General features: G+C 61.0%; 1 protein-coding gene across 1 annotated transcript in view; it reads right to left on the reverse strand.

Moving 5' to 3' along the window:
• Nucleotides 1-20,893, reverse strand: part of ASS1 (argininosuccinate synthase 1) — a 50,668-nt gene that overhangs the window by 18,373 nt on the left and 11,402 nt on the right. The window contains exons 5-12 of the mRNA XM_045563741.1: nucleotides 20,520-20,708; nucleotides 15,237-15,293; nucleotides 13,284-13,358; nucleotides 10,117-10,187; nucleotides 9,470-9,500; nucleotides 4,216-4,306; nucleotides 1,693-1,777; nucleotides 1,068-1,132 (exon numbers count right to left, since the gene is read on the reverse strand). Of these exons, the coding sequence (XP_045419697.1) occupies nucleotides 1,068-1,132; nucleotides 1,693-1,777; nucleotides 4,216-4,306; nucleotides 9,470-9,500; nucleotides 10,117-10,187; nucleotides 13,284-13,358; nucleotides 15,237-15,293; nucleotides 20,520-20,708 (664 nt within the window). The remainder of the gene's footprint in view (nucleotides 1-1,067; nucleotides 1,133-1,692; nucleotides 1,778-4,215; nucleotides 4,307-9,469; nucleotides 9,501-10,116; nucleotides 10,188-13,283; nucleotides 13,359-15,236; nucleotides 15,294-20,519; nucleotides 20,709-20,893) is intronic.

Here is a 20,893-nt window from a genome sequence, read left to right on the forward strand (position 1 = left end):
ACTTGGGGACACTGAGGCCCAGAGATCACAAGTCCAAAGTCACTGGGCAAACCTGAGACAAGAAGCCCCAGCATCCTGCCCCCCACCAGGCCACCACCAACAGTTGATGGCTGGTGGTCAGCTCTCTTTGGCTTTTAGAATCTTAGTAACGTGTCCTGAGGGACAAAGGGCCATGACTCTACCCGACCTGGTTTTATGCGGCTGTGTTATCTTTGCCCATGGACCTTAGGCAAAGCAATCTGAACACCTGCCAAAATAGGGCCCCTGACCCGACCACCAGTATTTAAAAATTCAGGTGCCCAATCAGGGGCTCTGACTGCTGAAGCTCTCTCTTAGAGCCCCCGAAAGAACACAGCATTGCTATCATATGCTGGCAGACCCTCGGGGACCTGGGGTTCCCTTGTCGTATGGATGCAGAAACTGAGCCCAGGAGAGGGGTGTGGTCGAGATGAAAGGGTGACTGGCAAAGGGAATCACGGGCTCGGGTTACTAAGACAAGACGGGAAGACAGAGGCACCTGCTTGGGGACCAACCCCCCTGCCCCCCAGCTCAGCCAGAAGCAGCTACGGGGCTGGGCAGTCTAGAGGTAGAGCCCTTCCTGTCCCTAGGAAAAGGGCCTTCATGCTGCCCGACAGTGGGACAGGGCTTAGGCCCTGGCTGTCTCACGGTGCCTGTGCGGCCCACAGCGCCCACCTCTGGCAGAATTCCGCCCTGCCTGCCCGGCGTCCTCCACGCATCCTTAATGACCACGAGATGGGCCGAATCGGCCCTGCACGGTCTGCCTCCAAACCTGGCCGACCCTCCCAGGACATAAGAGAGCCTGACCTCCAGGCCTGGCCCTGGCTTCCCCTCTCTGAGGCTGCCCTGGCCTCTCCCTGTCCCCTGACCCAGCTCTCATAACCTCAGAAGTCAGTGGCAAAGGGCCCGTTATGGCCACTTTGCAGGAGGGAGATTACAGTCTGGTGGAGTGAAAGGACTTGCCCAAGGTCAGCCGTGTAGCACGGGTGGAGCGACACACCCATCGGATGGGGGGGTCGGGGGGCCGTGGGCTCAGTGCTGGGCCTTACCTCGGGACTTCATTCCGATGAAGCGGTTCTCCACGATGTCGATGCGGCCCACGCCGTGCTTGCCCCTGCGGGAAGAATGGGTCGGTTGTCACCCACCCAGCTGGGCTCCCTGCTACAGGCTGCCACAGTGTGAGCCACACACAGGGCTTAGGCTCCACCTCAGGATCCAAGACTCAGGTCCTCTAAGTGCCCACTGTACAGGTGGGGAAACTGAGGCCCAGAGAGAGCAGGGATTGCCCAGGTCACTAAGTGAGTTCAATTGGCTCCTTCTGTTACCTCTGCCCCGGGTCCCTGCCTAGCACTAGTGCCGACCACTGCTCACCTGTCCTTCTATCCTGGCCTCAGTCCAGCCAAGCACCTGGGAGCCCCAGCCTGATGGTCCCCAGGGGACAGTAGGCCCCCCGGGGCTGTTATCTACCAAGGCTGAGGGATTTCAATGAGGACCACGGGAACTCTCCTGCCAAACCAGCCCCCTTGGTCCAGGAGACTCTATGGCCAAGGGGCTAGGACACAGCCTGACCCCCTGCCCTAAATCACAGCTGTGATCAGTAGCCGAAATGGCCCAGGCCAGTGCTTGCCCCAAACGGCGGCCCCCAGGGGGCCGGGCAGGGCTGTGGACACTCACGCGACTTCATTCAGGTACATGAAGAGCTCCAAGGAGGTCCTGTGGGTGGTGCCATCCTTGACGTTGGTCACCTTCACAGGGACCCCTGGGGGGAAGGAGAGGGCAGTGGGCGTCCGGGCCAGGCTCAGCGGAGGAGACTGTGCCCGCCACCCCGCCCTCTCCCTCCACCCGCAACGCCTTAAATGGATGTGACAGATATGGACTCCAAATGACTCCTTCAAAAGCCCTGTGCAGGTTGAGGCCTGCTGGGGGGAGAGAAGGGGCGAGAAAGCCCCCCAGAATGAAAGGGAAAATGCAATAAAAACGCTCTCCCCCACCCTCCCATTCTCTTTGCCCCTTTTGCATTTAGGGGCTGTGAAATTGGAACCAGGCCCTGAACTAATTGAATTTCACGCTCCACCATTGTCTTACGCCAGGAGCACCTTCTGTCCCACCAGTTACCCGGGGGCCGCCCGGCCGAGGTGCGGCTGAGCTCCCGAGCGCACACACACTCACACACACACACAGCCCCCTGCCACGTCTGTCAGGCGGACCCCGCGCCCCGACCCTGTACCCCAGACCCGCACGCAGCCATCTGATTGATGGGGGTGACACGGTGCCCGCTCTGGCGGGCGAGGTGTTGGCGGCCGCCCTGAGTCCTGGAGTCGGGTCTGGGGTGGCAGGAGGGCAGGAGGGAGGCGGCCGAGCTCGGGCGGGAAGGGCCCTGGGGGGGGGGCAGTGGGTGGGTCAGGGCTGACTTTGAATAGCAAGGGGCACTTTCTCGAGCGGTGTGAAATGAGCAATAAATGTATCAGGAGCTAACAAGAGAGCTGAAACAGTGACAAAGAAAAGCTGTTCAAAGTTGGCGGCTAATCCCCCACCCATCTGCCCGGCTCATTACCATGGGCCGAGCCACCGGGTGCCAATCAGGCCTCAATAGCGGCTTTCGAGTCTTTATTAGAGAGGCGCCGCCTGGAGGGGCTGTGCTCAAGGCGCTGTCAGCTTCGCCATTCTTAACCCCCATTTCCAGGGGTTTTATAACTTGGTTGTAAATTGCTATTAAATGTAAGTCTGCCCAATAATGAACCCTAAGCCCCTCTCGCCACCCCCCGCCTCCCCTGCTCCCTTTCTCCCCTCCCCACCCCCGTCCTATTATGGGCCTTCGCTGGGGCCTTGGATGGGGCCTGCCCGGGAGAAGAGGTGACATTGTTGGTGCTGCTGCCAGAGAAAGCCTCTTAGCCTTTAAAATAGTTAATAATTAGATTAAAACTTCAAATAAATTAACTAGAGAGTGAATGGGGACTAGTCAGGGGAGGGTTCCTCCCATCTTTTTTTCCCTTCCAGACAGTCCCCAAATCATTACAATGGGTCACGTTTCTTCTCGAGCTCAGCCCGTGGGGCTGCCCCGCTCCTCGAGCCCTGTGCCCAGGACCCTCCGCCGCCTGAGGCCCGCCTGCCACCTCGCCGTCCTCCCGGCTCCTGCGGGCTCCGTGCCTGCAGACCAGGCCTGGGGCACCAGCTGCCCTCAGGGGCCTCACGGAGGCCTTGTTGGTCCTGGAGTGACCGCTCGCCATGCTGGGCACCTGTGAGCACCCCTTCTGTGGCCTGTTTTTAGGCAAATGTTCCTTGAGGCCCAGAGGGGTGAAGTTGGTTGTCAAGGTGGCACCAGCAAGAGGGAAAGTGGAGTCTGAACCTCTGCTTCCCCCACCATGACGCTGCCCCACCCTGATCCTCCCAGGTGCCCCAGGGAAAGGTCGAGCCTCAGGGCCAAGCCGGCCTGTCCTCGGGGCCCCTCTCCCTCCGCTCCCTGCCTGGGCTCGGGATGTCCTCCTGCCTCCTCTCTGTTCCTTCTGCCCCTGCCCAAAAACACCTCCTCCAGGAAGCCTTCCTAATCTCTGCAGCCTCCGGAAAAGGTCCTCTCCTCGGACCCCCTGAGCTCTCACTCTGAGCCTGATCGATGCCTCGACTCCTTCCTCCAGGCAAGAAATGTCCATCTGCCAAGCTCAGGCACCTGGGCACCAAGGCCAGGCCAGCAAACACGTCTTGTTGATAGCAGCGGGGATGGGGGGCGGTCGGGACACCCCCTACTGCTGAGGGGGGCAAGAGGCTGCAGCTTTGAACCCAGGGTCGGGGGATGAGGCTCCCAGCAGCTAACTTAGGATGAGCTGAGGCTGTTGATGTGGGTCACAGCTGCCCAGCGGCCAGCTCTCCAAGACTTGCCACTGGCTGAGGGCCTTCGTGGCAGAGCTTCCCATGCGACCGCACTCTGCACGGGAAAGCACCGAGCACCCTCTCTCCCGTCTACAGACCAGCAAACCGAGGGCCAGGAAAGCAAGTGGCCGCTCGGGGACTGGATGCTCTCGCTGCAGACCTGGTGCCGTGACCTGTGTGAGGGGCAGCCAGGGTCTTTTCCTCCCAAGCTGGGAAGCTTCCCTGGCTCAGTGCCCAGGAAGGGGGCTTTGGGGAACCCTGGAAGCCCCTGCCTCAACTCGGGCACAGAGGCCCAGGCTCCCAGGCAGGGCGGGAAGGGAGCCAGGCACGTACCTTTTTTGAACTCAATCTCAAGGATGTCAGGGCTGTTGGGTGCTGTGGCCGGGTCCTGGGTCTTTGTGTAGAGACCTGGAGGGGCTTGGCTCTGACAAAAGACGGAGAGAGATTGGAGGATGGGTGCCAGAGCCAAGCCCACACGCGCCAGCCGCTGGACACCGTGCACCTCGCCCTGCGGGGACCTGCACCCCTCTTCTCTCTCCAGAACCCGGCGCTGCTGGCACTTCCCCACCAGCTGGTGCGGTCCAGCTGTCCCCAGCCCCCAGCCCCAGCCGCCCTGCTTGCCAGGGGCCTGGGAAACAAAGGGCTCAAGAAATCAGACAATTTTTCCCCTCAACTTGATCTCATCTTTTTCTTCGACGCCCCCACAGCTGGAGGCAGAATAGCAGGAGAGGAACAAGTCAGGCAGGAAAAAGTGTGACTTTGGAGGAGCGAGGCGGCGTTCCGAGGGCTTCCCGGGAGCGGGCACGCACGCATTCGCCGGCGCCGGGAATTGGGGTTTATTCTGCACTGACCGCAAAGCTAATGACTGCACATGACCCCAGCAGGTGCTCCGGCGAGTCGAGCCATCCCCAGGGTCCCTGAGGTTAATACTCACAGGGAGAAAAGAGAAGAGCAAAGCAAAACCCATTTGAAAACACATCAACCTTCATGTATATTTCTCCCTGGGCGTGTTGATGCGCTGGCGGAGGGGCTGCTTGCTGCCTGCAACTCCCAGCATTCCCTCCTGCCTTTGGAGGCCCCAGCTCTCCCAGGCTGTGGCTTGGACACTTGCCACTGCGGGGACAGGGCCCCTGGGGCCTGGCGGCTCAAGTCCCTCCTGTGGGCGTCCTGCACCCAGCTGTTCTTGTCCACCTGCCGACAGTCCCTTAAATCTTTGCTTTCAAAACCTTGCAAACATTCTCCTGTCACTTTCCATCTGCGGTTTCTTTTGTGTCCTCAGCAGCCCCATTTGGTAAGAAGGTCAAGCACTGTTGCCCCATCTACAGATGAAGAAACTGAGGCTGAGTGGGAGACACTACAGCTGCAGCTGTGAGTTCTGTGCGAGCCACGTCAGAGACAGGGGCCCCACGAGGCCCTCATCAAACCCGTGTTGGGTTTTAGAGAGGTAGAGGAAGTACCCCCTCGCCAGGGTCAGGACCTCCGGCTGTGGGGCCTCGGGCAGGCTGCTTCACCTCCTCGAGCCTCAGTTTTCCCATCTGTAAAATGGGAGAAATGATACCTACCTTTGACTGTCTTACAACTTAAGTATAGAGACAGGTTTGTTTTTTATTAATTGGACATGAAAACACATAAGAAGACGCCAGGGAAGGCCCAGTGCAAACTGTACCGTGCTCCGTGGATGGAGAGAACAGCTGGAAAAAACCCCAGGTGATGCACTGAGCGGGGCCTCTCTTGGAAAAACGCCCCGACAGGAGAAGCCTCCCCTCCCTGCTCGGGCTGAAAGAAGTGCCTTCTATCACTCTCCTGCCGTCACTTTGCCATCCCGGTTTCCTGGGGCTCTCCTGGTTTTAGCACTGAAAATCCCCTGTCCCTTGTGCCCTTAATCCTGGGCAAACTGATGGTCGATCTTTCTAGCTCCACTTCTGAGCTAGACGGGGCTTGTGATGGCCTTGCCCACCCACCTGCAAAGTGCTGTGTGACGGGGCCAGTGGCATCCCTTTGTCAGTTTCCATTTGTGGGTCGGGCCACACAGGGCCCTGTTTCTTTTTTCAGAGACAGGATCTTGCTCTGTCGCCCAGGCTAAAGTGCAGTGGCACCATCACAGTTCACTGTAACCTTGAACTCCTGGACTCAAGGGATCCTCTCACCTCAGCCTCCTGAGTAGCTGGGACTACAGGCGCACACCACCACACCTGGCTAATTTTTAAATTTTTTTGTACAGATGGGGTCTCGCTATGCTGCCCAGGCAGGTCTCAGACTCCTAGGCTCAGCAGTCCTTCTGCCTCAGCTTCCTGAGTCGCGGGAATTACAGGCAGGAGCCACTGCTCCTGGCAGAACTGATCTTAAAGACAGACCCGAGGCGGTAGGAAGAGTCCTTAACGGCCGCAGCCTGATGCCTCCGGTGACCAGAGTGGAAGCCGAGGCTGAGAAGTGGCTTGTTCAAACCGCACTTGGGAAGCCAGCCCAGGGCACTGCTCTCTCCCAACCCTACGCTGCGTCTCAGCCGCCATAGTATCCTCAGCTGAGACACAGTGTGAGGTCGCTGGCCGGAGAGAGCCAGCGTCACCCACTGGGCAGGCCGATCGCTGCGTCCCCCAGGCACAGATAGGCCCAAAGGCCCAACCTCAGCTGAAAGGTAAAACGAACGGGCCTGGACCCCTGGGTGACCAGCACGACCCACAGCCCCCTCCCCAACGCCTCCATAGATAGTGATTAGCCCCCCACCTCCACCTGCGCTGGGCCTGACTGTCAGCGTTTGTCACTTTCTCTCCGCCACACTCCCCGATGGAGCCCCAAACAGAAGTGGAGGATGGCAACACTTGCAGGGGGACATGGACGCCAGCCCCTGCACTCTGCGGTGGAAGTCAGAAGCAGCCGTCGGGCCGGCACCTGACAGCACCGATTAAATAAAATAACTAAATAGAAATAAAATGACACTTGCTTTGCATCCCGAGGTGGCTGGCGCCTGCCTTCTTTTTACTCTCCCTCCTAAAAGCCCAGTTCAAATGACAAATAGTTTTGTTGCCGAGTATCAATGCCATCTATTTATCCAACCCAGCGGGAGGGCTCACTTCCAATGTCATCTTGGGGGGGAGGGAAGAGAGGGAAGAAAAAGAGAGAGAGAGAGGGGGGTGGGGGGAGGGGGAGAGGGCAAAAGAAAGCATGAAACAGGCCAGAGAAGGAGAGATTGGGAGCAAATGGCCCATGAACTAAACCATGATGTAGAGGCATGATCGATGCTGCAAATGGTTTATTCATCCATCAGGTATGGCGGGCCGCGGTGAATGAACTCTTTCACTGTGGGCCGTATGAAGTTAAAGCAAGTAAATTTCTATCTTTCTTCGCATTAGCTGCCTCATTGCCCTTCAATCAGCCCTCACGGAGGCAGAAAATGGCTCAGCCATCTGCCTGCAAACCCTCCCTTCCGCAGGTCTCCGGCTTTTTTTTGGAGCGGGGGAGGGGCTGGGCTCCGGGAGGCTCCGTCTCCCCGAGCTCCTCCAGAGGGGCTCAAGGCACTGAGATCCAGAGAGGCAAGGGCAGATCCTGGCATCTAGCGTCCCCCACAAAGTCCTGGGGGCGTCCTCGTGGCTGGAGCAAACCCCGTGCCCAAGTGGCTGGACCCTGGGTGCCTGGGCCAGGCCCCAGGCCTCACGGCAGGAATGATGTTCCCCTCGACTCCAGCCCAGCCCAGCCCAGCCCAGCCTGTCCTGCTTGATGGGAAGGGTCCCTGAGCAGGAGAGGACCTTGGCCCCTTCCTCGCCAAAGCTGGCCTGGGGAGGGAGGGCAGGACCCCTATCTCTGTGATTGAGCCCTTGCCCTGTGCCCAAGTGCTTTAGATGTCCTAGGAGGGACATGCTGTAGTTTCCCACTTTGTACAAGGGGAATCAGAGGCTCAGAGAGGTTGGGTAACTTGCTCAAGGCTGCACAGCAAAAAGAAGTAGAGCTGGGATTTAGACTCAGATTTTCTATCTCTGGGTCTCAAGTATTGAGTGGGTGGCAGGATCCCTAACAAAGACACCTGTAGCACTTACCTATGCTTCACAGCCCCTGTCAGGCCGGAGGCTGAGGGGGCAGAACCCGCAGGAGGCAGCACAGTCACTTGCACCTTGCCTCGAGGCCCCGAGGGCACTGTCCAAGCAGGATCTCCCCTCTGGCCTCAGCTCTGCCTCCCAGTCTTGAGGTGTTCTATTCTCGGGGGGGGGGGTGGGGGGTGGGGGGGGGGAGGGTGAGGGGCGTGCATGGGGGGGCCTCCTCTCTGGTAGGCTGGCTGGAGAGGGGTGGGGGTGGATTCCTGGCGTGCTTGGGGCCTGGGAGGACACCCTGCCTGGCAGCCTCCCCTGCCCCCCTTGGTGGTGACTGACTTGCTAATTGGGGGTGGCTGCCCTGAGTGTCATGGGTCAGCAGAGCATGAACTGGAAAAACCTGTGGCCAGCAGGCAGCAGCCCCCGCAGGGCCATCAGCCCCCAGGGGGCAAGGGTGCCGCTCTCCTGAGTGACAAGCTTGGACCAAGCGGGAGAGTGGGCAGGAGGGGGCTGTAGGCAGTGGGGGGACCACAGAGGCCAGAGGCCACCAGTCCGGGATCCTCACTGAGCAGCTGGTCCCCTGGGGCGAGTCACTGCTCTGGCCTCGGCTTCCTCACCCCCAGAGCACGATGCTCACGGCCAGCGTCCAAGGAAGCTGACCAGGAAAACGCCACCCCCGTGCCTGGCCTGGGGAATGGTGGCTGCTGTCTGCTACCCTGTGGCTAACACTGTCCGAGGGGCAGTGCGCAGAGCGGACATCAGAGACGCCTGGGCCCTGGGGAGCCACCCTGGCACCCTGGGCCGGGCTCTGGCGCTCCCCAATCTCACGCAAACCCCCGGGCGGCCGTCCCTCCAGCTGGCCCTCTGGGATCCCCAGGCCCAGCGGCCGAGTGCACTGCGCCCCCCAGACAAGCACATTTCTCCCTAAAGTCAGCCAACAGCCCACCCCACCTCCAACCAGCCGCCCGGGTGTGGGGCTGGGCCAGGGAACGAGACACATTCCCTCAGGGACAAAGAGATTTTTCTCTTCCCATGATGGATTTGGCCCTCCCGCCCCATCTCCCACGGTGGGCAGGGGTGGACACAAAGAAACCCCCTCCCGGGAGAGAAACCCTAAACTTCAAACAGGGCTGCGGGCCCAGCATGGCCAGCCTGCGAGGCCAGGGACAGGGGCTCGGGGTGGCTGGCAGTGGGCGTGGAACCCAGACCCAGACACATGGGTCCTGCGCCCCCTGCAACTGGGGCTGCAGCGAGGCCTGAGCTGGTGGGCACAGGCCGGACCCTCCCAGGAGCGTCTCATCTGCCTAATTACGTCCTTATTGTCTCACGGTCACACCCCCTCTGTGCCGCCCTGAAACGTGTCCCTCCCCTGTTCATCCCAGCAGCAGTTACCAGGGAGGGGGTCTGGTGGAGGGGGCAGGGGGCGGCGAATACAGGCAGGGCTTGGCCTCAGCCCCACGCCCGGCCCCCCGTGAAATTTCAAATTAGGCTACAAATACATCACACAGCATCGGCACGGAGCGGCCACCGCCAAAGCCCCGGGCTCGGAGGAAACACGGGATTACCTTGGGGTTCTCCAGGATTCCAGCCTCGTAGCTGTGGAAGGGAGAGGGGAGACAGGGTCATTTGGGGGAGACACGGCACACCCCGCCCCCAACGCACACACCCCATTGTGCCGACAAGTCTGGTCCGCCTCTTTCTCTCTGCCAAAGCAACTGTTGCCAACCCTGCCTGGAACATTCTGGGCCACCACAGTTGGCTGCGGGAGCTGCAGGTTGCAGGGAAGAGCCAGGACCTTCCCTCAGTCTTCTGGGGCAGCCCCAGGGCTCCATATGGGGGGCTCTGCTCCCGGGCAGCTTCCCACATGCTGTTCCCTCAGCCTTAAACACTCTTCCCTGTGCTCTGGCTGGGCCTCTTCTTCATCCTTGAGTTCTGATCTGAGGACATCCTTGAAGTTTTAACCTCAAATGCCACCTCCTCCAAGAAGCCCCCCCCATGCCTGGGATGAGGCCAGGTCCCCACGATCTATGCCCCACAGCACTGAGCAGCACTGTGATGAGGGCAGTGCATGAGTTGGGTGGCTTGATGTCTGTCCTCCCCGAGGCCTCTCGGCTCCACCAGGGCAGGGCCCCTGGCTGTGGGGTCACCACCAAGGGGCAGGTGTGCCTCACCAGCCCAGCCCTGCCAGAGGAGAGAGGGTGGGGCGCCTCACCTGATGTGCATGAGGTTCTCGTCCATGCTCCACGGGTTCTTGGGCGTGACTGGGATGGGGATTCCGTGTTGCTGCAGGTAAGAGGCAACACGGCACAGGCGTGAGGTCAGGCCCAGCTTGTTTCTCTCCGGGTGGGAGACAGCCCAGGCTCTGGTCCCATTCAGGCAAGACCCTGGGCCACCTCCTGGTCTCCTTCCCCTCCCTGGGGCTGCCTGGGGGGACAGTGAGGGCCCCACTCCTGGACGTGCCCACGAGGAAACTCTAAGCCCGTGTGTCTGCGGTGCCGTGGAGTGGACGCTGGCTCTGGGGTCCTTGCCGAAGATTCTGAGCCTGCGCACTGAGGGCCTGCAGCACTGCCCACGTGCCAGGCACTGTGCCAAGGGCCCCCAGCACCCCCTCACCGACCCCCACCATGACCTGAGCTGGGAGCTAGAACGGACCCAACTCCCACGTGGAGCCAGGATGTGACCCAAGCCATCTGCCACCAGATGCCACACTGTGCTTAATGTGGACCCAAGGAAAGAACATGTGGCCCAGCACCCGTGGGGGCCCCGTGTCCGGGCTAGTGCAGTAGCCACATGCATCACTCTGCAGACCCCAAGGAGGGAAGACGGGCAGAGCCCCTGTCTCCATCGGACCTACCCTGACTGTGTCTTGCTTCCCAAAGGGTCCAGTCCATTGTCACAGGAGAAAACTCGTCCCCACCAAGACCCGGGGCTAGAGGCCCCCACGTTGAAGGCCACCTGAGCTCTCGGGGAAGGCGAGGCTGGTTGCCTTGGTGACCCGAGCTGCCCTGGCCCACCCCTGACTGAAACCCGGCACGTGTGCTACTCCCTGCTGCGTGAGGGGCACCTCGGCCCCGAGGGCTCCCGGTGGGAACCGCAGCCTCCGCCGCCGGTCACCCCCCGCCTCTCTGTGCCCAGCTCTGGCCTCACTCACGACCGTGGGATTCTGGAGGCCTCCTCCAGGGAGCAGCTGTTTCCTTCATCACCACTTTAAAATTAAAATGAGGCTAAAACCCTCCGGGTTTTTTAATTTTTTTTTTTTAAGCCAGGAGACTACCTTTAAAAGAACAGCCCACCATCTACCCTAGAATTTGTGGATTCTTCATTTTAAATTCTATGAGCAAATGAGAACACCCCATTTCAAGCTGCCCAATGTTGGGGGGACACTTGTCCCCCAAAAGCTGCCCAGAGTTAAATCTACACACTAGCCTTGTGCACTCGCCAGGTAGGTCTGCCAGGCGCGGGGACCAGGACCCCAGGCAAGGCCAGGCCGGACTCTCTGGCAGAGACACCGGTGGCCCACGGGGCACCGTCCTCCCTTCTCAGCTCTCGGGCTGGGGCTGGGACCAGCAGCCGGCCGGTTCCCGGGAGCCTTGGTGTCTGGGGTGATGTGGAAACACCCCACCTTCTCTCTTTTCCAGTGGGCCCATCACGGGGCGAGGGGAGGAAGGAAAGGAGGGAAGAGCCAACAACAGTGACCATCCCAAGACCAAAGAGGTTTGTTTCCCAGCCCCTCTGCGTCCCGAGGTCCCCTCACTGCAACTGAGGACAGCGCCCAAGACCCCTCAGCGCACAGGCAGGAGGCTGCCCTGCTTCCAGCCCCCACCCTGTGCTCTGGCTTTTTAAACAGAATAATTATGGTGACAGTGATAAGGATCGGGTGGTTCCCAGTGCTTTCCCCGGAGCATGGATTTGGGGGGAGGTGGACAGGGAGGCAAATGCATGTTTTTATGAGTCTCACGGAGCACCTTTTGGCCTTGGCTCCTGACGGGTCTTGAAAGCTGAGATTTTCAAAGCCCCATTGATTTTTGTCTCATCTGTCTCTGATCCTGGCTGGCTCTGAATTTTGGACAAAGCCTCACTGCTGCTCAGTTATTCTGGTCGTTTCCTGGGCGCAGAAACACTGCCCCTGCCTCCCTTCTGACATGTGCTCACATTTGCACAGCTCAACTCAGACACCGTCTCTGCGAACGGGCGCATGGCCAAGGGGCCGCGCTCGCCCTGCCGGACACAGCTGTCCTGTTCCAGAGGTTATTTGGGGTAGAAGCTACGTGCCTTACCCCCGAAACCTGGGGAGGAGGGACACAGCTCTCCTGAAATTCATCCTCGCTGGGAAAACCAGGAGCCGCTTCTGTCTGGGGGCTTACAAGGAACGGAGGGCGCCGTGTGGGTCAGCCCCGCCCTCTCCCTAAGTGCGACTCGAGACGGGACGGTGGCACTGTGTGGGGGTCCCAATTCATTATTCCTAACGATGAAACATGCTTCTCGTTCTGTGTCATCGGGAGGCGAGGGGAAAGCCGTCGCCGACCCCGCTCCCTTAATAGCTCCGCTATTTGACAATTTGTTTGGCAACATATGGGCTTGCTCCTGTAAACTCCCCTCTTAATAATAAAACAACAGATGGTAAAGGTCTTTCCTCCCAGCACTCCAGGTCTTAATGGGAGGCTGGCGGCGGGGCAGGGCCGCGTCCCCGCCGCGTCCCCTACCGCACAGCACCTTGGCGGCAGCGAGAGCTCACAGCCAGCCCCGGCGGCTGCTATTTAAAAACCTGAGCAATTTTCTGGTATGTGCGCTGAGTTGCTTTCCCGTCTGATTGATTGAGGCTGTTTGTCAAGGGCTGCCACCGAGTCGCTAAAAAGAAAGGTGCCCCGGGGAGCGGCTAAGGATCTTGATGCAAAACTTCTAATCTGTTTTATTGCAACTTGTACTTCAAAAAGGGCAGGCGCCACAGAGGGCTTTGTCCGCCCTGCCCCCGTCGCACCAACCTGTTCCCAGGGAAGCTCTAGGGACAATTAGCACCAGGTAAGCGGGAGAACAGCCCTGCATCATACCCCCTCAGTCCCCGGTGACACACGCCAAGTGACGCACACTGCAGAAGTGGCAAGCAGGGCTCCTCTCCCCGGGAACAGGAGGGTGAGCCCGTGCCCTCCGGCCCGGTGGACTGGGGACTTGCTTCAGAGACGCCCCGCCCAGGCAAGGGGCTGGCACAGGCCACATCTCCTCGGGGCCAGCCCAGGGCCCAGATGCCACCTGGGGACGTCAGCTGGGGCAGAGGTGCAATCCCCCATCACATGGGGACCACTGGCCCAGACAGCCCCCGAGCAGGACCATGTCCGGGAGGGCGACAGGCCAGGGTGAAGGGGCGGCGCGGACTGGCCATACCTTTGCAAATTCCATCAGATCGTTGCGGCCCTTGAAGCGGTTGTAGAACTCGGGCATCCTCCAGGGAGCGATGACCTGGACACAGGGCTAGGGGTGAGGCCCGGGCAGGGCCGAGCTACTGGCCTCTCTGGGAAGAGGCCCCAGCTCTGATGGCCACCCGGGGGGTCTCCTGCATGTCCCAGGGAGGATGTGGTCCATAATGGGGGGCAGGGAGACCCCTTAAGTAGGAGAAGGACAGAGGCTGCCACACTGGGGGTGGCTTTGAAGAGGCTTGAGCTCCATGGCAGAATGGCTGTGGGTCCTCGGGGGTTCCCTGCCCCTCTGGGCCTCAGTCTCCCCAACTGGGACCTGAGGGGTTGAACTAGACAGGTGTCATGGTCCCTGCTAGCATCCTTGGTTGGAGGGCCTCTGCTGGGGACCAAGAGGGTTCCCTGTCGGGGGGGCCCAGAGGTGCTGGGCGGGGCAGGGGCAGGAGTTCAAGCCGGACAGAGGGGCCAGGCTCACTCCCCACCCCCGAGGCGTACCAGCCTGAGGCGCTCAGGGACAGAAGAAGAGGAGCCCCCGACTCACTGCTGGAGCCGCCAGGCCCCTGCCTCTGAGCACGACGACTCAGGTGTGCGGGGCCATGCTGCGCGTGCGTGGGGAAGCTGGTTTGGTTTTGGAGCTGTGGGGCTGATGGTGGTGGCATGCGGCGTGGAGGGGCCTGCTCTCTCCTCACCGCCCCGGGCCACAGGGCGAGCAGCCCCTGGACGGGGACTCGGCACTGGGAACCCTGGGCCTCCTCCCTAGAGACCAGCCTGGGCCCTGCCCCCCGAGCTGCTGTGGGAGCCGAGACCCCCGCGCCCGGGCCCCGGCCTGTGCAAGTCCACAAGTGGCCGCTGTCCAGAGCTGCTCACAGCCTGGTGTTTGGGGTCACGACAGATCACTGGAGCTCATTACTGCTCCCTCTCGTCCCAGGCAGCTGGTGGCTGGTTAAAGGGACAGGAACAAATGTTCCACTTAAAAGAAAAAAAATGGAGCCCCCTTAGAGCCCCTGGGCGCTGGAAGCGGCAAATCTTCCAGAGCTGTACCCCAAAGGGGTCTCAAGGAGCTTGGTCTAGGCCTGGGCTGTCCCGTGTGGCAGCCGCGAGCCCAGGCGGCCACTCACTGAGCACCGAGTCGCGGCTGTGCCCTGCGACATGCCGCCCTCTCTCAGAGCACACGGGGGCTGGAAGACCCAGTACAGACAAAAAATGCAAACATCCCATCAATAATTTTTTACGTTGATTACATGTCAAACGATAACATTTTGGATACATGGGGTTCAGTAAAATATTATTAAAATGATGTCACTTGTTTCTTATTTTTTTAATGTGGCTACTAGAAAAATTGGAGACATGCCATGGGGCTTACATTTGTGGCGGCATCGTGTCCCCACTGCTCTGCCCTGCTCTGGCCACACGCGCTGCCCCTGCAGCCCGGCCGGGGCCTGCGCAAGGAGGCACTTGGTAGAGACTAGGGGACGAATGGGTGAGGGAGGGGACGAAGGCATCCGCGCGTCCGTGGATGGACACAGGCCAGGTCCAAGGTCAAGCAGGAGGGGCAGGGGCGGCAGCAGCAGGCCAGGCACAGGGGCCAGGGTGGGGAGCTGGGTGACCCTGACCGGGGGTGGGAGGGCTCCAGGCAGCCCAGAAACCAGCGACCATGTCCCAGAGCTGTCCTGGCTGCACCAGGGGACACCAAGGACACTGGCTGAAGGGCAGCAACACCCTCTGTCCAGTGGCCCGGCCACCCCGGCACCGGGACAGCACCTCCCGGAAGAATGAATGCCAGGGAGACGGTGGTGTCCCCCGCAGACTGGCCACCCGACGGGCAGCCCCACCACGGACAGCATGCAGGAGCACACTGGCTCTGTCCTGTGGGACCCCCCTAAAGCCCGCACCCTGACCCCTCGGGGGAGTAGAAACGTCCTACCTTAATCTGGGGGGCCAGCGAGTAGCAGGAGAGCTCAAACCGGACCTGATCGTTCCCCTGAAACACGAACAGAGGGCGTCAGAAGTCACAGAGCGGGCGCTGGGTTCTGGGGGGTGGGGGGGCACAGGGACAGGCGCAGCATGTGGCAGAGACATAGCAGGGCGGAGCGTGCACACATGTAGGGACGTGCACTGGAGGGTCATGTATGTGTGGGTGTGTGGCAGGGAGGGGCGTGCACACTGGGGCACTTGGCAGTGTAGGGTGGGCTCACGTAGGCGATGGTCCAGCCCACAGCACGTGGACGGGGCTGCAGGCCCGGAGGGCCCCGTCCTTCACGGCCACCCTGAGCTGCCCACACGAGCCTCTCCCTGAAGGTCCCCACCTGCCTGACACCCCTGTCCCAGTCTAGAGACAAGCTCACTCTGGGGCTTGGGCACCCTGGCCCCTTGATCCCACGCACCCATAGAACTGGGAGTCCTGTCGCCTCTCTGAGCCTCAGTTTCCCCATCTCTGCAATGGCTGGTTGAGGGGAGGAGATGGAACCAGATGACCCTGAGGGCCTTTCACTCCTCAGCTCTTCTTTGCACGGACAGGGAAACTGAGGCCCAGAGAGGGAAAGGGACTAATTCAAGGACACACAGCTGAGGGTGGGGCCCACCTCGCCCACACCAGCTGTCAAGTGGAGAGTTACTCCACCCCCACCCCCGCCAACACAGCCTCTGCTGCTGCCCACACTGATGGTGACGAGGAGGAGGAGGGGGAGGAGGAGGAGGGCAGGGTCGGCGTGGCCAGCAGCTCGGAGCCCGGAGCCGGGGAGCACAGAGCTGCCTGCTCGCTGCCTGCTCCCTGCTGGCTGGTGGACGAGGGAGACTTAACGCTGCGGAAATAACAGAGAGACCTTCTGCCTACTGTGAAAACTGCACGGCGCAGCCAGGCAGCGGTGGGAATGACATGTCATTTTCCGGAGTCTGGTACAGGTTCCAGCCCCTCTCCGTGGAGCCAGAGCCGTGCGTGCGGCGGGCACTCCTCCCCGACTCCCAGGGCCGGCCCTGCTCACCCTCCACTCAGTCCCTCCAGTGAGCAGCTACTAGGTGCTCCCACTTGGAGAGCCACCGGAGCCAGTGGGACGTGTTACCCTGTTTTACAGATGAGGAAAATGAAGCTCAGAGAGGTGAAGCTGCTTGCCCGGGGTCACACAGCAAACACGCCCAACCTAGCAGTTTACACTCGGGCAGCCGGTCTGTGCTCCGCACATAACGAACCCACTGAATCCTCACGGCTGCCTGAGAGGCAGGATCCATTATTGTCCCCATCCTCTAGATGGGGACACTGAGGTGAGGGTGGTCACACTCGCCCAGCCCCAGGCCAGTGCTGCCTGCAGCAATGGCAGCCGTGCTAGCAGGCAGCCTGGTTTTAGATCTGCGACGCGGCCGAGTGCTGCACCCGGCAGTTTCCCGCTCGGCTTCATGTTTCCCCAACACAAAGGCGGCTTGTGCTCCCCAGCCAGGCCCGGCCGGGCTGGTGTCTGCCCCTCCAGACGCCGCCACGGGACACCCATCTGTTCAGGAGCCAGAGAACCTCGAGGACGCCAAACAAACAAGTCCCTGGGTTCAAACTCGATCCCAGCAAGAGCCAGTCCTCCTCCCGGACCCCAAGCACCAGGGCAGCCCCTGGCAGCTCCCCCAGAAGAAGGGGGTGTAGTATCTCCCACATGTGTGTGCACACATGATGTGTGCACACGCACGTAACACATGTGTAAACACGGGCCCACTGGGGACTGCAGGGCCTCGGGGTTTCCCATCTGCCCTGGGACAGCCATACAGATGGTGCCACTTACAAAACTCCTGCCTCCCAGAGTCCAGGCTCGTATTTCCAGGCCCCTGTTCCAGAACCGGGGGGAGGGAGACCCCGCCAGGCCACCCTGGCTTCTGTGCAGCTCTGGGGCCATGCGGGGCCCAGGCTGGCCGCAGGCCTGGAAGGTGGGAACGTGGCTCCGTTTCGTGCTGTCTGGGGGGCACTGGGGAGGGGCTGCCTCAGCCTCTAGGCCTTCGCACAGGCTGTTCCCAGCCTGGGATGCCCTTGCTAACTCTCGCTGCCCCTGGACACTCCGGCGTCACCCTCCTTGAGCCCAAAGGCCCCCGTGACTCCACCCGGCCCATGCTGTGACAGCGCCCGGTGCGCAGAGAGCCAGCGCCAGGGAGATATTCACAGATGAACGAATGAACGCCCCAGGCTGGAAGGGGACCCCAGGGCCTGGCTCCTTCCCTGTCTCCAGCCTTCCTGGTCCTCTCCACTCACATCCCAGTTCTTGGAAATTGTCTCCCAAGGCTGCTGGGGGCTTCCCAGGTACTTTACATAAGAGGAAACTGAGGCATGGAAGTATGCCTCGCCTGTCAACCCTCGAGAAAGAGGTGGCAGAGCCGGGGTGGCACCAGCAACTGGCACCCCAGATGGCCTTCCTGCCGCTGACTTGGAGACCCCCAGCGATTGGAGCCTGCCTGTCCCTTCCGTGGCCCCTGGGTGTGAATGCGGGGTGCCCCCAAGTCCTCAGGGCTGAGCCCTGCGGGCCGCGCGGGACATAGAGGACGCCGGGCAGCGCCTTCCCCTGTCGGCTCCGAAGGCTCAAACCCAAGCCTCTGGCGCCCTCTGGTGGCCACGCGGAGGAGGGGCGCGCAGCCGCGGCGGCTATTCCCGGCTGCTTGTGGCTGGTCTGGGGCGGGGGTCTCTGCCCGGACGCGGGGAATACCTGAGCCAGGGCAGACGCACTCGCACACGCATCCACTCGCCCCACAAGCCCTCTTAGCGGTACCGTTGGAGAGAACTTCTCTGAGCAGGACCCCTTCCAGAATCCTGATCCCCTGCCTCCCCCACACGGCTTGAATGCCTCCCAGGATGGGGAGCTCACTGCCCAGCTCAATCCACCTGGGCAGATGAGATGGCTCAGGGGCTTTGTTTATTCTGCACTGAGTTTGTTCTCAATGACCTTCCTCTGCCCCCAGAACCGGTCTGGTGATCTCACCATTAGGACACTTCCTTGCTGTGCCAGGCCCTGTGCCAAGCACTGTACTGGCATAGTCCTACTCATTGCTCCTAACTTCCCCGCGGGCTGGGCTCCGTTTTCATCCTTATTTTACAGAAGAGGAAATGGAGGCTATTGGGTGTAAAGTCACACGACGTGGAAGCTGTGGGGCTATGACCTGAACCCAGCCGTGCAGGCGCCGAGCCCCACGTCCTGGACCTCAGGACTCTCTCCCTCGTGCCCTCCTCTGCCACCAGCCTTGCATGGGGGTGGCGCACACGACCCTACCCCCCTCTTCTCATCCACAGCCGGAGTGTTAGTGAAAACTGGGGGCGAGGGTCGGAGTGTGAGACTCTCACTGGTCTCTTCCCTCCCCACAACATCCCAAGGGGGAGTCGCCGGGCCACCCCGCTCCAGCCTGGGACCCTCCCACACCCCCTAACCAACTGCCCTCAGGATGAAGCCAGGCCCCTCAGCTTGGCCCCACCCAGCCCTGACCCCTGCTTCTCCCACAGCCATAGCTCCCGCTCTGAGCCCCCAGACGGACTGTCACTCTGGGCCTCTTGGCTCTAGGCCTTTGACAGGCTGTTCCCTCTGCCTGGCACACTCTTCCCATACCCTATTATTTAGTCACTGCACTCATCCTTCGGGCCAAGCTCTGTAAGACAGCTTCCCTCGGCCCCCTGCCCGCTGCCCCCAGGACCCCTGGCACAGACCCTCCAGCTCCTCACCTTGCACCTGTTCTCCTCCCCCTCGCTAGGACAGGGCTCCCTGCGGGCACTCACAGGCCCAGGAAGTCCCACACCGTCCTGTGCCAGCAGGCGGCCAGCGCTGTACAGGTGGCCGGTACACGCTCGTTGAACTAGTGCCCAGGAAAATAGAAGAGAGCGTGAGTTTTCAGAGACGTGGCCAGTGCCATCCTGGTGGTGGCTGTTTGCAAGGCCACCCCCAGGTCATGTCTCCTCCACCTTAACCTCAGCCGTGTGTGTCCCTGCACCGCAGTGAGCCGGGGCCTGTCCCGCCATCAGCACCCCGACCAGCCTGGCGGTGGGTAGTGAGCTCCCCGTCACTGTGGAGTTTCGGAGCCTGCTAACCGTGGGTTGTTTCACAGCCGACTCTCGCATGGGGCTCTTGGCGTGGTGCTCACTAACTCTGAGAGCTCAGGATTCCAGAGTCTTTATAAAAACGTCACCTGACAGTTGCCACGTTGTGAGGAACCCCTGTTCCTAAGGGCTGCCACCTGCGAGGCAGCGGGCCCAGGGCTTCCCTGCCTCCCGCGCCCCAGGGCTCCCCCAGTCTGCACTGGCACACACGCCGGGCACATGCAGGCCGGAGGTAGGGGTGTGATGGGCTGGATTGTGCCCCCCGCAAAAAGACAGGTTCAAGTCCTAACCTCCGTGCCTCAGTGTGGGGCCTCATTTGGTATCACAGGTATCAGGTCAAGCGGAGTCACTAGGGTGGGCCTTCATCCATGACACTGGGGTCCCTTAACAAGGGGTGTTGTGAACACAGAGATGGACACTCAGGGGGAAGACGACGTGAGGACACAGGGAAGAGACAGCCCATGACGTCAGGACAGGAGGATGGGGCAACACGCCCAGAACACCTGAGGCTGCCGGAAGCTGGAGAGAGGCCTGGAACGACCCTTCCTGGCACCCTCAGAGGGGGTGTGGCCCTGCGACGCCCTGACTCTGGACTTCTGGCCTCCTGAACTGAGACAGTACACTTGTGTCCTAAGCCACCAGTTTGTGACACGTTGACACTGCAGCCCTAGGAAACTAAGACAGGGGTTCTTAGTTTTGCAAATGAAGAAACTGAGGCTCAGAAAGGGGCGGGGCCCCTCCCAGATGCCCGCAGCGAGCCAGCGGCAGAGCTGGGGTTTGAACCCGCTCTGCCAACTCGGGTCTCTGACCCTTTCCACTATGTCCCACGGCGACTCTGCGACCTTGGCCCGTGACGATGTCCCCGACCCCCAGCACAGGTCTGCCAAATGGGTGACAGAGCTCCCACAGCAAAGGGAGGCTGGGGGACTCAACAGTCAGGCGGACTCCCAGCACGCAGCACACAGGGACCAGCGACCCTCTTCCTCTCACTGGCGTCCCGACAAAACCAGGCTGCCTGCTGCACATCACACCGTCTGCAGGTACAGCCCAAAGCCGCCCGAGGGTCGTTCGCCACCCTGGTTGTCTGGTCTCCTCCGCAGGGCCCTCGCCTCCCTGTCCCTCGCCCAGCCCTACCCAGGTGCCACTGTCGCTGTGCCTCACCTTTCCCGTGGCGCCGTGAGATACATACTTGGCTCCTTCCCGCTGGGCAATCTCCACCTGTTTGCGGGCGATGCAGGGCCTGGCGAGGGAGGTCCCCAGGAGGTAGCGGTCCTCATACAGTGCACTGGACTGGACGGCCGGCCAGATGAACTCCTCCACAAACTCCTTGGTGATGTCCTCGATGAACACCTGTCGGGGAGGAGCCCATGTTCAGCAAGGACAGAGCCCAGTCAGAATGCAGAGCCCTGGGGGCTCAGGTGGCCTGCATCAAGGCCGACACCCACAGTGGATGGCAGCAAGCTGTGCCCCCATTTTTCCCGCTGCATCTGTAGTAGCTGTCATTCATGGATTCCAGCATGTCGCACTGTTACTCT

This window comes from Lemur catta, chromosome 10 (genome assembly GCF_020740605.2).
Source record: "Lemur catta isolate mLemCat1 chromosome 10, mLemCat1.pri, whole genome shotgun sequence".
Taxonomy (NCBI): Eukaryota; Metazoa; Chordata; class Mammalia; order Primates; family Lemuridae; genus Lemur; species Lemur catta.